The sequence below is a fragment of the Nerophis ophidion genome, linkage group LG26, assembly GCF_033978795.1.
Source record: "Nerophis ophidion isolate RoL-2023_Sa linkage group LG26, RoL_Noph_v1.0, whole genome shotgun sequence".
NCBI lineage: Eukaryota > Metazoa > Chordata > Actinopteri > Syngnathiformes > Syngnathidae > Nerophis > Nerophis ophidion.
The window spans coordinates 5,928,118-5,945,472 of NC_084636.1; the positions used below are offsets into that span (position 1 = coordinate 5,928,118).

The 17,355-nt window shown below is 42.1% G+C and overlaps 1 protein-coding gene across 1 annotated transcript in view; it reads right to left on the reverse strand.

Annotated features, from left to right (window-relative positions):
* crocc2 (ciliary rootlet coiled-coil, rootletin family member 2) overlaps positions 1 to 17,355 on the reverse strand; it is a 134,678-nt gene that overhangs the window by 26,162 nt on the left and 91,161 nt on the right. The window contains exons 23-25 of the mRNA XM_061888423.1: positions 10,340 to 10,578; positions 4,801 to 4,960; positions 4,559 to 4,726 (exon numbers count right to left, since the gene is read on the reverse strand). Coding sequence (XP_061744407.1) covers positions 4,559 to 4,726; positions 4,801 to 4,960; positions 10,340 to 10,578 — 567 coding nt within the window. The remainder of the gene's footprint in view (positions 1 to 4,558; positions 4,727 to 4,800; positions 4,961 to 10,339; positions 10,579 to 17,355) is intronic.

The window sequence follows — 17,355 nt, forward strand, 5'->3', positions numbered from 1 at the left end:
GACTGTGGTCTTCAGATTCATGCACAATGTTTCTAAAGTCTCCGTCCACTTGTACCTGACTGTGGTCTTCAGATTCATGCACAATGTTTCTAAAGTCTCCGTCCACTTGTACCTGACTGTGGTCTTCAGATTCATGCACAATGTTTCTAAAGTCTCCGTCCACTTGTACCTGACTGTGGTCTTCAGATTCATGCACAATGTTTCTAAAGACTCCGTCCACTTGTACCTGACTGTGGTCTTCAGATTCATGCACAATGTTTCTAAAGTCTCCGCCCACTTGTACCTGACTGTGGTCTTCAGATTCAAGCACAATGTTTCTAAAGTCTCCGTCCACTTGTACCTGACTGTGGTCTTCAGATTCATGCACAATGTTTCTAAAGTCTCCGTCCACTTGTACCTGACTGTGGTCTTCAGATTCATGCACAATGTTTCTAAAGTCTCCGTCCACTTGTACCTGACTGTGGTCTTCAGATTCATGCACAATGTTTCTAAAGTCTCCGCCCACTTGTACCTGACTGTGGTCTTCAGATTCATGCACAATGTTTCGAAAGTCTCCGTCCACTTGTACCTGACTGTGGTCTTCAGATTCATGCACAATGTTTCTAAAGACTCCGCCCACTTGTACCTGACTGTGGTCTTCAGATTCATGCACAATGTTTTTAAAGTCTCCGTCCACTTGTACCTGACTGTGGTCTTCAGATTCATGCACAATGTTTCTAAAGTCTGCGTCCACTTGTACCTGACTGTGGTCTTCAGATTCATGCACAATGTTTCTAAAGTCTCCGTCCACTTGTAACTGACTGTGGTCTTCAGATTCATGCACAATGTTTCCAAGGACTACGCCCACTTGTACCTGACTATGGTCTTCAGATTCATGCACAATGTTTCTAAAGACTCCGCCCACTTGTACCTGACTGTGGTCTTCAGATTCATGCACAATGTTTTTAAAGTCTCCGTCCACTTGTACCTGACTGTGGTCTTCAGATTCATGCACAATGTTTCTAAAGTCTGCGTCCACTTGTACCTGACTGTGGTCTTCAGATTCATGCACAATGTTTCTAAAGTCTCCGTCCACTTGTACCTGACTGTGGTCTTCAGATTCATGCACAATGTTTCTAAAGTCTCCGTCCACTTGTACCTGACTGTGGTCTTCAGATTCATGCACAATGTTTCTAAAGACTCCGTCCACTTGTACCTGACTGTGGTCTTCAGATTCATGCACAATGTTTCTAAAGTCTCCGCCCACTTGTACCTGACTGTGGTCTTCAGATTCAAGCACAATGTTTCTAAAGTCTCCGTCCACTTGTACCTGACTGTGGTCTTCAGATTCATGCACAATGTTTCTAAAGTCTCCGTCCACTTGTACCTGACTGTGGTCTTCAGATTCATGCACAATGTTTCTAAAGTCTCCGTCCACTTGTACCTGACTGTGGTCTTCAGATTCATGCACAATGTTTCTAAAGTCTCCGCCCACTTGTACCTGACTGTGGTCTTCAGATTCATGCACAATGTTTCGAAAGTCTCCGTCCACTTGTACCTGACTGTGGTCTTCAGATTCATGCACAATGTTTCTAAAGACTCCGCCCACTTGTACCTGACTGTGGTCTTCAGATTCATGCACAATGTTTTTAAAGTCTCCGTCCACTTGTACCTGACTGTGGTCTTCAGATTCATGCACAATGTTTCTAAAGTCTGCGTCCACTTGTACCTGACTGTGGTCTTCAGATTCATGCACAATGTTTCTAAAGTCTCCGTCCACTTGTAACTGACTGTGGTCTTCAGATTCATGCACAATGTTTCTAAAGTCTGCGTCCACTTGTACCTGACTATGGTCTTCAGATTCATGCACAATGTTTCTAAAGTCTCCGCCCACTTGTACCTGACTGTGGTCTTCAGATTCATGCACAATGTTTCTAAAGTCTCCGTCCACTTGTACCTGACTGTGGTCTTCAGATTCATGCACAATGTTTCTAAAGTCTCCGTCCACTTGTACCTGACTGTGGTCTTCAGATTCATGCACAATGTTTCTAAAGTCTCCGCCCACTTGTACCTGACTGTGGTCTTCAGATTCATGCACAATGTTTCTAAAGTCTCCGCCCACTTGTACCTGACTGTGGTCTTCAGATTCATGCACAATGTTTCTAAAGTCTGCGTCCACTTGTACCTGACTGTGGTCTTCAGATTCATGCACAATGTTTCTAAAGTCTCCGTCCACTTGTACCTGACTGTGGTCTTCAGATTCATGCACAATGTTTCTAAAGTCTCCGTCCACTTGTACCTGACTGTGGTCTTCAGATTCATGCACAATGTTTCTAAAGTCTCCGTCCACTTGTACCTGACTGTGGTCTTCAGATTCATGCACAATGTTTCTAAAGTCTGCGTCCACTTGTACCTGACTGTGGTCTTCAGATTCATGCACAATGTTTCTAAAGTCTCCGCCCACTTGTACCTGACTGTGGTCTTCAGATTCATGCACAATGTTTCTAAAGTCTGCGTCCACTTGTACCTGACTGTGGTCTTCAGATTCATGCACAATGTTTCTAAAGTCTCCGCCCACTTGTACCTGACTGTGGTCTTCAGATTCAAGCACAATGTTTCTAAAGTCTCCGTCCACTTGTACCTGACTGTGGTCTTCAGATTCATGCACAATGTTTCTAAAGTCTCCACCCACTTTTACCTGACTGTGGTCTTCAGATTCATGCACAATGTTTCTAAAGTCTCCGCCCACTTGTACCTGACTGTGGTCTTCAGATTCATGCACAATGTTTCTAAAGTCTCCGTCCACTTGTACCTGACTGTGGTCTTCAGATTCAAGCACAATGTTTCTAAAGTCTCCGTCCACTTGTACCTGACTGTGGTCTTCAGATTCATGCACAATGTTTCTAAAGTCTCCACCCACTTTTACCTGACTGTGGTCTTCAGATTCATGCACAATGTTTCTAAAGTCTCCGCCCACTTGTACCTGACTGTGGTCTTCAGATTCATGCACAATGTTTCTAAAGTCTCCGCCCACTTGTACCTGACTGTGGTCTTCAGATTCAAGCACAATGTTTCTAAAGTCTCCGTCCACTTGTACCTGACTGTGGTCTTCAGATTCATGCACAATGTTTCTAAAGTCTCCACCCACTTTTACCTGACTGTGGTCTTCAGATTCATGCACAATGTTTCTAAAGTCTCCGTCCACTTGTGCCTGACTGTGGTCTTCAGATTCATGCACAATGTTTCTAAAGTCTCCGTCCACTTGTACCTGACTGTGGTCTTCAGATTCATGCACAATGTTTCTAAAGTCTCCGTCCACTTGTACCTGACTGTGGTCTTCAGATTCATGCACAATGTTTCTAAAGTCTGCGTCCACTTGTACCTGACTGTGGTCTTCAGATTCATGCACAATGTTTCTAAAGTCTCCGTCCACTTGTACCTGACTGTGGTCTTCAGATTCATGCACAATGTTTCTAAAGTCTCCACCCACTTGTACCTGACTGTGGTCTTCAGATTCATGCACAATGTTTCTAAAGTCTCCGCCCACTTGTACCTGACTGTGGTCTTCAGATTCATGCACAATGTTTCTAAAGTCTCCGCCCACTTGTACCTGACTGTGGTCTTCAGATTCATGCACAATGTTTCTAAAGTCTCCGTCCACTTGTACCTGACTGTGGTCTTCAGATTCATGCACAATGTTTCTAAAGTCTCCGTCCACTTGTACCTGACTGTGGTCTTCAGATTCATGCACAATGTTTCTAAAGTCTCCGTCCACTTGTACCTGACTGTGGTCTTCAGATTCATGCACAATGTTTCTAAAGTCTCCGCCCACTTGTACCTGACTGTGGTCTTCAGATTCATGCACAATGTTTCTAAAGTCTGCGTCCACTTGTACCTGACTGTGGTCTTCAGATTCATGCACAATGTTTCTAAAGTCTCCGTCCACTTGTACCTGACTGTGGTCTTCAGATTCATGCACAATGTTTCTAAAGTCTCCACCCACTTGTACCTGACTGTGGTCTTCAGATTCATGCACAATGTTTCTAAAGTCTCCGCCCACTTGTACCTGACTGTGGTCTTCAGATTCATGCACAATGTTTCTAAAGTCTCCGCCCACTTGTACCTGACTGTGGTCTTCAGATTCATGCACAATGTTTCTAAAGTCTCCGTCCACTTGTACCTGACTGTGGTCTTCAGATTCATGCACAATGTTTCTAAAGTCTCCGTCCACTTGTACCTGACTGTGGTCTTCAGATTCATGCACAATGTTTCTAAAGTCTCCGTCCACTTGTACCTGACTGTGGTCTTCAGATTCATGCACAATGTTTCCAAGGACTACGCCCACTTGTACCTGACTGTGGTCTTCAGATTCATGCACAATGTTTCTAAAGTCTGCGTCCACTTGTACCTGACTGTGGTCTTCAGATTCATGCACAATGTTTCTAAAGTCTCCGTCCACTTGTACCTGACTGTGGTCTTCAGATTCATGCACAATGTTTCTAAAGTCTCCGCCCACTTGTACCTGACTGTGGTCTTCAGATTCATGCACAATGTTTCCAAGGACTACGCCCACTTGTACCTGACTGTGCGCCGCGTCCCTGGCGGCCTGGCAGTCCAAGGCGGTCTGCTTTAGACTGCAGGACTGGCGACGCGCCTCCTCCTCCTTCTGCTCCTGCTGAGAAAGCAGAGCCCGCATGTTCTGCAGCTCCTGCTTCTGACGGCTCTTCTCGCCTTCCAGCGCTTTCACCTGCACACCAAAAATAAAATGGCGTGACAGGCCAGGTCGGGTCAGGACCACCAAGAGGGTTTTGCTGGGCCGACCTGTCCGCGCAGGTCCTGGAGTCCTCGGCGGGCCTGCAGCCGGGACTTCTCCTGCTCCCTCATGCTGCTCCTCAGAGTGGACACCTCCTGGTGCATGCAGCGTTTGTGTTCCTCCAAGATGGAGACTTTCTGCTCCTTCTCCTCCACCGCTCGCCTTAAACTGCACGAGGAGGGTAAACACAAACATGGGAGTCCTGTGGCCAGACTTTGACAAGTGTTTGAACATGTCTAACATAAACGACCAAACTAAACATTTCTCCTTGTCTTCATTATGAATTTTCATGAAACATTTCTTTATTTTATTTTCTCTCTGTTTTTTTCCTGAGGTTATTTCATCCCTACAAGCCTGAAAAGAGCAGGGAAACAGGCTTGTCGGGATGAAATAGCCTCTGTGTTTTTTTTTCCTGAGGCTATTGCATCCCTACAAGCCTGGAAAGAGGGGGGAAACAGGCTTGTCTGGATGAAATAGCCTCTGTGTTTTTTTCCTGAGGCTATTTCATGTCGGGATGAAATAGCCTCTGTGTTTTTTTTCCTGAGGCTATTTCATGTCGGGATGAAATATCCTCTGTGGTTTTTTTTCCTGAGGCTATTTCATCCCTACAAGCCTGGAAAGAGCAGGGAAACAGGCTTGTCGGGATGAAATAGCCTCTGTGTTTTTTTTTCCTGAGGCTATTGCATCCCTACAAGCCTGGAAAGAGGGGGGAAACAGGCTTGTCTGGATGAAATAGCCTCTGTGTTTTTTTCCTGAGGCTATTTCATCCCTACAAGCCTGGAAAGAGGGGGGAAACAGGCTTGTCGGGATGAAATAGCCTCTGTGTTTTTTTCCTGAGGCTATTTCATGTCGGGATGAAATAGCCTCTGTGTTTTTTTCCTGAGGCTATTTCATGTCGGGATGAAATAGCCTCTGTGTTTTTTTCCTGAGGCTATTTCATCCCTACAAGCCTGGAAAGAGGGGTGAAACAGGCTTGTCGGGATGAAATAGCCTCTGTGTTTTTTTCCTGAGGCTATTTCATGTCGGGATGAAATAGCCTCTGTGTTTTTTTTCCTGAGGCTATTTCATGTCGGGATGAAATAGCCTCAGTGTTTTTTTCCTGAGGCTATTTCATGTCGGGATGAAATATCCTCTGTGGTTTTTTTTCCTGAGGCTATTTCATCCCTACAAGCCTGGAAAGAGCATGGAAACAGGCTTGTCGGGATGAAATAGCCTCTGTGTTTTTTTTTCCTGAGGCTATTTCATCCCTACAAGCCTGGAAAGAGCATGGAAACAGGCTTGTCGGGATGAAATAGCCTCTGTGTTTTTTTTCCTGAGGCTATATCATGTCGGGATGAAATATCCTCTGTGTTTTTTTCCTGAGGCTATTTCATGTCGGGATGAAATAGCCTCTGTGTTTTTTTCCTGAGGCTATTTCATGTCGGGATGAAATAGCCTCTGTGTTTTTATTTCCTGAGGCTATTTCATCCCTACAAGCCTGGAAAGAGCAGGGAAACAGGCTTGTCGGGATGAAATAGTCTCTGTGTTTTTTTCCTGAGGCTATTTCATGTCGGGATGAAATAGCCTCTGTGTTTTTTTCCTGAGGCTATTTCATGTCGGGATGAAATAGCCTCAGTGGTTTTTTTTCCTGAGGCTATTTCATCCCTACAAGCCTGGAAAGAGGGGGGAAACAGGCATGTCGGGATGAAATAGCCTCTGTGTTTTTTTCCTGAGGCTATTTCATGTCGGGATGAAATAGCCTCTGTGTTTTTTTCCTGAGGCTATTTCATGTCGGGATGAAATATCCTCTGTGTTTTTTTCCCTGAGGCTATTTCATCCCTACAAGCCTGGAAAGAGCATGGAAACAGGCTTGTCGGGATGAAATAGCCTCTGTTTTTTTTCCCCTGAGGCTATTTCATCCCTACAAGCCTGGAAAGAGGGGGGAAAAAGGCTTGTCGGGATGAAATAGCCTCTGTGTTTTTTTCCTGAGGCTATTTCATGTCGGGATGAAATAGCCTCTGTGTTTTTTTCCTGAGGCTATTTCATGTCGGGATGAAATAGCCTCTATGTTTTTTTCCTGAGGCTATTTCATGTCGGGATGAAATATCCTCTGTGTTTTTTTTTCCTGAGGCTATTTCATCCCTACAAGCCTAGAAAGAGCATGGAAACAGGCTTGTCGGGATGAAATAGCCTCTGTGTTTTTTTTCCTGAGGCTATTTCATCCCTACAATCCTGGAAAGAGGGGGGAAACAGGCTTGTCGGGATGAAATAGCCTCTGTGTTTTTTTCCTGAGGCTATTTCATGTCGGGATGAAATAGCCTCTGTGTTTTTTTCCTGAGGCTATTTCATGTCGGGATGAAATATCCTCTGTGTTTTTTTTTCCTGAGGCTATTTCATCCCTACAAGCCTGGAAAGAGCATGGAAACAGGCTTGTCGGGATTAAATAGGCTCTGTGTTTTTTTCCTGAGGCTAGTTCATGTCGGGATGAAATAGCCTCTGTGTTTTTTTCCTGAGGCTATTTTATGTCGGGATGAAATAGCCTCTGTGGGTTTTTTTTCCTGAGGCTATTTCATCCCTACAAGCCTGGAAAGAGGGGGGAAACAGGCTTGTCGGGATGAAATAGCCTCTGTGTTTTTTTCCTGAGGCTATTTCATGTCGGGATGAAATAGCCTCTGTGTTTTTTTTCCCTGAGGCTATTTCATCCCTACAAGCCTGGAAAGAGGGGGGAAACAGGCTTGTCGGGATAAAATAGCCTCTGTGTTTTTTTCCTGAGGCTATTTCATGTCGGGATGAAATAGCCTCTGTGTTTTTTTCCTGAGGCTATTTCATGTTGGGATGAAATATCCTCTGTGTTTTTTTTTCCTGAGGCTATTTCATCCCTACAAGCCTGGAAAGAGCATGGAAACAGGCTTGTCGGGATGAAATAGCCTCTGTTTTTTTTCCTGAGACTATTTCATCCCTACAAGCCTGGGAAGAGGGGGAAAACAGGCTTGTCGGGATGAAATAGCCTCTGTGTTTTTTTCCTGAGGCTATTTCATGTCGGGATGAAATAGCCTCTGTGTTTTTTTTCCTGAGGCTATTTCATGTCGGGATGAAATAGCCTCTGTGTTTTTTTTCCTGAGGCTATTTCATGTCGGGATGAAATAGCCTCAGTGTTTTTTTCCTGAGGCTATTTCATGTCGGGATGAAATATCCTCTGTGTTTTTTTTCCCTGAGGCTATTTCATCCCTACAAGCCTGGAAAGAGCAGGGAAACAGGCTTGTCGGGATGAAATAGCCTCTGTGTTTTTTTTCCGTGAGGCTATTTCATCCCTACAAGCCTGGAAAGAGGGGGGAAACAGGCTTGTCGGGATGAAATAGCCTCTGTGTTTTTTTCCTGAGGCTATTTCATGTCGGGATGAAATATCCTCTGTGTTTTTTTTTCCTGAGGCTATTTCATCCCTACAAGCCTAGAAAGAGCATGGAAACAGGCTTGTCGGGATGAAATAGCCTCTGTGTTTTTTTTCCTGAGGCTATTTCATCCCTATAAGCCTGGAAAGAGGGGGGGAACAGGCTTGTCGGGATGAAATAGCCTCTGTGTTTTTTTCCTGAGGCTATTTCATGTCGGGATGAAATAGCCTCTGTGTTTTTTTCCTGAGGCTATTTCATGTCGGGATGTTTTAGCCTCTGTGTTTTTATTTCCCGAGGCTATTTCATCCCTACAAGCCTGGAAATAGCAGGGAAACAGGCTTGTCGGGATGAAATATCCTCTGTGTTTTTTTCCTGAGGCTATTTCATGTCGGGATGATATAGCATCTGTGTTTTTTTCCTGAGGCTATTTCATGTCGGGATGAAATAGCCTCAGTGTTTTTTTTCCCTGAGGCTATTTCATCCCTACAAGCCTGGAAAGAGGGGGGAAACAGGCTTGTCGGGATGAAATAGCCTCTGTGTCTTTTTCCTGAGGCTATTTCATGTCGGGATGAAATAGCCTCTGTGTTTTTTTCCTGAGGTTATTTCATGTCGGGATGCAATAGCCTCTGTGTTTTTTTCCTGAGGCTATTTCATTCCTACAAGCCTGGAAAGAGGAGGGAAACAGGAAAACAGGCTTGCCGGGATGCAATAGTGTTTTTTCCTGATGTAGAGATAGATGGATAGATAGTACTTTATTGATTCCTTCAGGAGAGTTCCCTCAGGAAATTTAAAAATTCCACTATATTAGCGTATATTATAGCGTATATTCCGCTCTACCCCGGCATTGAGCGCTGTATAACAGATAAACCACAGTAACCTCGACGATATATATATATATATATATATATATATATATATATGAGTACCAATGATTGTCACACGCATACTGTGGCAAAATTATTCTCTGCATTTGACACATCTCCCTTGATCACCCCCTAGGAGGTGAGGGGAGTAGTGAGCAGCAGCGGACACACAAAAAAAAAAAAAAAAAAAAATATATATATATATATATATATATATATACATTTTCATGTTGGATAAAATTCTTATTTGTAAGTGCATTATATTTATATAGCGCTTTTTTCTAGTGACTCAAAGCGCTTTACATAGTGAAACCCAATATCTAAGTTACATTTAAACCAGTTTGGGTGGCACTAGGAGCAGGTGGGTAAAGTGCCTTGCCCAAGGACACAACGGCAGTGACTAAGATGGCGGAAGCGGGGATCGAACCTGGAACCCTCAAGTTGCTGGCCCGGCCGCTCTACCAACCGAGCTACAAAGCCCTTAATCGTTATATATATATATATATATATATATATATATATATATATATACACACACACGTATATATATATATACATATATATATACGTGTATATTTATGTGTGTATATATATGTGTGTGTGTATATATATATATATATGTATATATATATGTGTGTGTATATATATATATGTATACATGTATGTGTATATACATATATAATATATATATACACACATATATATGTTTGTATATGTATATATATATGTATAAATATATGTGTGTGTGTACACACACACACACACATATATATATATATATATATATATATATATATATACACACACACGTATATATATATATACATATATATATATACGTGTATATTTATGTGTGTATATATGTGTGTATATATATATATATGTATATATATGTGTGTATATATATATATTTATACATGTATGTATATATACATATATAATATATATATACACACATATACATGTGTGTATATATATATGTATACATGTATGTATATATACATATATAATATATATATACACACATGTATATGTGTGTATATGTATATATATATGTATAAATATATGTGTGTGTGTACACACACACACACACATATATATATATATATATATATGTATATATATTATATATATGTATATATATATGTATACAAATATATATACAAATAGACAATCTGCCCCCAAGCCAAATTCATTTAACCCAATCTGTCCCCTGAGTTAAAAAAAAACTTGGGGCCCCCTGTTCTTGTGTCTTCCAGCACTACTCTGCATTCAATACAAACACAAGAATGCCATCTCCTGGCTCGTGTCTCCACCTGCTGTTGTCACTCTCCACCCGCTTGACGGACGCTCTCAGCTCCTGGTTGGAGGCTAGGATGGCCTCCTTCTCTCTGGTCTCGTCGTCCAGGAGCCGCCGCAGGTTCAGGGCCTCCTTCCGCTGCTTCTCCTGCCCTTGAGCACACTCCCGCAGGGCGCGCCGAGCCTCCAGCAGCTCCTTCTGGCCCCGGCCGAGTCGGTCCTGGGCGTCCTGCAGCTGCACACGCAGGCCCTCCAGCTGCACGTCCATGCATGATGGGGAAGGACAGATTTATTTTGAAAAGGTGTGGAGAACAGTCAAGGCATCTGCTTGTAAAAAGTCCATCCTGAAAGCATGGATGAGAGTTCAACTTGGGCCAAGAGGTCTAAAAGTTGACTCATTTACCTGTAGAGCAGGGGTGTCCAAACTTTTTCCACTGAGGGCCTCACACTGAAAATTCAAAGCAAGTGGGGGCCAAGTTGATGGTTTTTTTTATTTTCAAAACCAATACAATATACACTTTTTTTTTTTAATTGTTAGGGCTCCCTCAAGTTAGGTCTTAGGGACCCCGAAGGGTTTCAGTCTTAAAGAAAGTTCAAAATAATTCTTTTTTTTTTTTTTTTTCATAAAACCCTTGGATTGCTAATTTTACTTCGTTATTTTTTTTTACTTTTTACGAGATTCTTGTCGAAACCCGATTTTTTGAGGCAAAATACAAAATATACATTATTTTTCCCAAAAAGATTCTCAAAGGGAAATATTTAATGTGAAGTTATTGGATCCCTAAATAGGACAATAATTCATAGCAAAATGTATTAGAATTTTTTTTTTTTTTTTTTTTTTTAGCAAAGAAAGTTAGTAAATTCCACTAAAATCCTTAGGGATCCAAAAGTGACCCACTCATAAAAAGGTCATGCTTTTGAATTTTTTTAAAATTTTTGATCCAACACTTAAATCTCTATTTTTTTTTTTTACTTTGCTTCTTATAACTTTCAGAAAAACAATTTTAGAGAAAAAATACAACCTTAAAATTTATTTTAGGATTTTTAAACACATATACCTTTTTACCTTTTAAATTCCTTCCTCTTCTTTCCTGACAATTTAAATCAATGTTCAAGTAAATCTGTTTTTTTTAATTGTAAAGAATAATAAATACATTTTAATTTGATTCTTCATTTTAGCTTCTGTTTTTTCGACGAAGATTATTTGTGAAATATTTCTTCAAACTCATGATTAAAAAAATATATATATATTCTGGCAAATCTAGAAAATCTGCAGAATCAAATTTAAATCCTATTTCAAAGTCTTTTGAATTTCTTTTAAAATGTTTGTTCTGGAAAATCTAGAAGAAATAATGATTTGTCTTTGTTAGAAATATAGCTTGGTCCAATTTGTTATATATTCTAACAAAGTGCAGATTGGATTTTAACCTATTCAAAACATCAAAATTCAAAAATTAATCTTAATCAGGAAAAATGACTAATGAGGTTCCATAAATTATTTTTTTAATTTTTTCAAAAAGATTCGAATCAGCTTGTTTTTCTATTCTCTTTTTTTTTCGGTTGAATTTTGAATTTTATAGGGTGGAAATTGAAGATAAACTATGTTTCAAAATTCACTTTTAATTTTTTTTTGTGTTTTCTCCTTTTTTAAACCGATCAATTAAGTTTTTTTTTCATCATTTGTTCTCTACAAGAAACCTTCCGTAAAAGCAAAAAAAAATGTACGACGGAATGACAGACAGAAATACCCATTTTTTTTAATATATATAGATTTTTTTATTAAAGGTAAATTGAGCAAATTGGCTATTTCTGGCAATTTATTTAAGTGTGTATCAAACTGGTAGCCCTTCGCATGAATCAGTACCCAAGAAGTAGCTCTTGCTTTCAAAAAGGTTGCTGACCCCTGGTTTAGTATATTTATAATAACAATCAATAGGATATTTAGTATTAGTATATAATTAGTATGGAATTTTTTTTCAAATTTTTCATATTTGTTGTATTTATGTCCTTTTTGTCCTTAAATCAATCAATAATTTATAGCAACATTGATTTTTATTCATTAGTATTTTTTGAGAAATTATTTTAAAAAATGGTGTTATTAGAGTCAACAATGCAACTTTTTCTCGTTGCATTTCACCAATTTGCTCTTTTATTCCCCTTTTTATTGTTTAAAATAATATACATATTTCAGTATTTTTAGAATGATGTGCTGCAGGCCTCAAATGGCCCCCGGGCCACACTTTGGACAGCCCTGCTGTAGAGGGTTTGATTGTTCAGATTTAGACTCCGTTATTTATCGTCTTCATCCATAATGATGCACCAGCACTCACATTTTTAGGAGGCACACCAGGAACATTTTTTACAAGGAATTGTGGGGATGAGGACTGGCCACATTGCAGATGGACGGGCTGACCTTCAAAAACTGGCCTGCACAACATTCACCATTTATTCAAAACCCGAGCACTATTTATTAGGACTGTCAACCTTTGGGCACCACACCATTGCATTCAATTATTGGGGGTAACGATTCCATCCAGAATCGAGTCTCCATTCAAAATCAATACTTTTTTAATAACATGGTGTGGGGTTGTTTTTCAGGAGTTACTTCCGGTGAAAGGAACTTTGAATGCTCCAGGATACCAAAACTATTTGGACAATTCCATGCTTCCAACCTTGTGGGAACAGTTTGGAGCGGGGCCCCTTCCTCCTCCAACATGACTGTGCACCAGTACACAAAGAAAGGTCCACGACAGAGTCTGGTGTGGATGAACTTGACTGGCCTGCACAGAGTCCTGACATGAACCCGAAATAACACCTTCATGATGAATTAGAACGGAGACTGAGAGCCAGGCAACATCCGTGTGTGACCTTACCAATGCGCTTTTAGAAGAACGGTGGAAAATTCCTATAGATAACACGCCGCAACCTAACACGGTGTGGGGTTGTTTTTCAGGAGTTGGGCTTGGTCCCTTAGTTCCAGTGAAAGGAACTTTGAATCCTCTAGGATACCAAAACATTTTGGATAATTCCATGCTCCCAACCTTGTGGGAACAGTTTGGAGCGGGGCCCCTTCCTCTTCCAACATGACCGTGCACCAGTACACAAAGCAAGGTCCATGACAGAGTCTTGTGTGGATTAACTTGACTGGCCTGCACAGAGTCCTGACATGTTTCGGGATGAATTACAACAGAGAATAAGAGACATGCAAGCAACATCCGTGTGTAACCTCACCAATGCGCTTTTGGAAGAACGGTGTAAAATTCCTATAGAAAACACGCCACAACCTAACATGGTGTAGGGTTGTTTTTCAGGAGTTGGGCTTGGTCCCTTAGTTCCAGTGAAAAGAACATTGAAGGTTCCAGGATACCAAAACATTTTGGACAATTCTATGCTTCCAACCTTGTAGGAAAAGTTTGGAGTGGGGCCCCTTCCTCTTCCAACATGACTGTGCACCAGTGCACAAAGCAAGGTCCATGACAGAGTCTGGTGTGGATGAACTTGACTGGCCTGCACAGAGTCCTGACATGAACCCGACAGAACACCTATCCGTGTGTAACCTCACCAATGCGCTTTCGGAAGAACGGTGGAAAATTCCTATAGATAACACGCCGCAACCTAACATGGTGTGGGGTTGTTTTTCAGGAGTTGGGCTTGGTCCCTTAGTTCCAGTGAAAAGAACTTTGAATGCTCCAGGATACCAAAACTATTTGGACAATTCCATGCTCCCGACCTTGTGGGAACGGTTTGGAGCGGGGCCCCTTCCTCTTCTAAAATGACCGTGCACAAAGCAAGGTCCATGACAGAGTCTGGTGTGGATGAACTTGACTGGCCTGCACAGAGTCCTGACATGCTTCGGGATGAATTAGAACAGAGACTGAGAGCCAGGCAACATCAGTGTGTGACCTCACCAATGCGCTTTTGGAAAAACTCTGGAAATTTCCTATAAAAAAACACGCCGCAACCTAACATGGTGTGGGGTTGTTTTTCAGGAGTTGGGCTTGGTCCCTTAGTTCCAGTGAAAAGAACTTTGAAGGCTCCAGGATACCAAAACATTTTGGACGATTCCATGCTTCCAACCTTGTAGGAAAAGTTTGGAGTGGGGCCCCTTCCTCTTCCAACATGACTGTGCACCAGTGCACAAAGCAAGGTCCATGACAGAGTCTGGTGTGGATGACTTTGACTGGCCTGCACAGAGTCCTGACATGCTTCGGGATGAATTAGAACGGAGACTGAGAGCCAGGCAACATCCGTGTGTGACCTCACCAATGCGCTTTTGTAAAAACTCTGGAAATTTCCTATAAAAAACACGCCGCAACCTAACATGGTGTGGGGTTGTTTTTCAGGAGTTGGGCTTGGCCCCTTAGTTCCAGTGAAAAGAACTTTGAATCCTCTAGGATACCAAAACATTTTGGACAATTCCATGCTCCCAACCTTGTGGGAACAGTTTGGAGCAGGGGTCTCTCCCTCTTCCAACATGACCGTGCACCAGTGCACAAAGCATGGTCCATTACAGAGACTAGTGTGGATGAACTTGACTGGCCTGCACAGAGTCCTGACATGCTTCATGATGAATTAGAACAGAGACTGAGAGCCAGGCAACATCCGTGTGTGACCTCACCAATGCGCTTTTGGAAGAACGGTGGAAAATTCCTATAGAAAACACACCGCAACCTAACATGGTGTGGGGTTGTTTTTCAGGAGTTGGGCTTGGTCCCTTAGTTCTAGTGAAAAGAACTTTGAAGGCTCCAGGATACCCAAACATTTTGGACGATTCCATGCTTCCAACCTTGTAGGAAAAGTTTGGAGCAGGGGTCCCTCCCTCTTCCAACATGACCGTGCACCAGTGCACAAAGCATGGTCCATTACAGAGTTTGGTGTGGATGACCTTGACTGGCCTGCACAGAGTCCTGACATGAATCCGACAGAACGCCTTCGGGATGAATTACAATGGAAACTGAGAGCCAGGCAACATCAGTGTGTGACCTTACCAATGCGCTTTTGGAATAACGTTGGAAAATTCCTATAGAAAACACACCGCAACCTTGTGGACAGCCATCCCAGAAGAGTTGTAATAGGTCATATTGAACCCTATGTGTTAGGAATGGGATGCCACTTCAAGTTCATATGTGAGTCAATGCAGGTTGTCAAATAATTTTGGCAATGTAGTGTATATTTAAACAAATATAGACCCGAAAAAAAAAGACAAATTCCTCGCCTGGTATCGACGCAATACCGATACTACCCCGATATCAATAATATCGATACTTGAATCCAACTGGCGTACATCGGGCATGAGAAAACCGTCTTAAGGGAGGCATGATTAAAAACCGAGGTTTTTTTTTTGAGCCGGTCCTGTGAATGAGCTCATGTAAACACAGCGGTGTGTAAATATGACCTATATTTATATTTGGCAGGCGGGGGGAGGAGCCAGCTTATCAGCGCCTCGGGGGGATAAGAACCGCTCGGGCCCACTGCCAGTCCCTGGCTCCGAAGGCGGTGTCAAGTCCACAGTGATCCACAGCAGCACCCCTGAAGGCCACACAAGAGGATTCCTTCCCATAAACTCTCCTTAGGAATAACAAGCTGGACGTGATCGCACCAATTAGATGTGGTCTTTTTTTTTGGGGGGGGGGCTATATAGATGGGGAGGAGTATATATATATATATTTATATATATATATATCAAGGTGGGGAGGGGACGGCTGTCCCAGTGGACGCAGTATTTTGCTGTTCCGAGGGGGGGTTGGGGGAGAAAATAAACATTGACACCCCCCTCCAGCTACTTATTTACACAAGGGGTTAAAGCAAACCCCCTCCCTCCCCCCCTCATGGTGATGCTATCCAGCACATTCTCATGTCACCGATTGTCAACTTTGCAGCCACTTCCAAGATGTTTATTCTATTTTTGGGGGGTAGGTGGGGAGGGGGGGTTAAAAAAAAAACCCTGCAGACACCAAAACAAATCAATAGGATTCATGTGGCGTCGTACATCCAGCATGGCTGAGTACACAATAGGGGTGCACAAAAAAAACAAAACGATTCAGATCTGAAGTCTTTCTCATCCCAATTCGAGTCATACCAAAGACTATAAAAATGGGAGTCATGACCTACCTGCTTGGCACTCAGCATCAAGGGTTGGAATTGGGGGTTAAATCACCAAAAACTGCACCCCTCACTTCCCAGGTGGGTGAAGAAGGGGACGGGTCGAATGCAGAGGACAAATTTCACCACACCTAGTGTGTGCGTGACAACCATTGGTACTTGAACTTAACTTTAACTTACTGTACGGGAACAGAGAACTACGTTCTGGCACGGGACAGCAGGTTAAAGTTAAAGGGGAACATTATCACAATTTCAAAAGGGTTAAAAACAATAAAAATCAGTTCCCAGTGGCTTGTTTTATTTTTCGAAGTTTTTTTCAAAATTTTACACCCCACGGAATATCCCTAAATAAAGCTTTAAAGTGCCTTATTTCCGCTATCCATTTCCCTGTGACGTCATACAGTGCTGCCAATACAAACAACATGGCGGTTACCACAGCAAGATATAGCGACATTAGCTCGGATTCAGACTCGGATTTCAGTGGCTTCAGCGATTCAACAGATTACGCATGTATTGAAACAGATGGTTGGAGTATGGAGGCAGATAGCGAAAACAAAATTGAGGAAGAAACTGAAGCTATTGAGCGAATAGCTATTGACGCTATTCGGCCATAGCGTGGGTGTACCTAATGAAGTGGCCCATAGCATGGCTGCCTTATTAGCATCGCCGGTAAAATGTGCGGACCAAACGATCAGGACTTTCGCACCTTGTGACACTGGAGCAACTTAAATCCGTCGATTTGTAAGTGTTTGTTTCGCATTAAATGTGGGTATATAGTTTCAAATGTACATACAGCTAGCGTAAATAGCATGTTAGCATCGATTAGCGTAGCATGTTAGCATCGATTAGATGGCAGTCATGCCGTGACCAAATATGTCTGATTAGCACATAAGTCAACAACATCAACAAAACTCACCTTTGTGATTTCGTT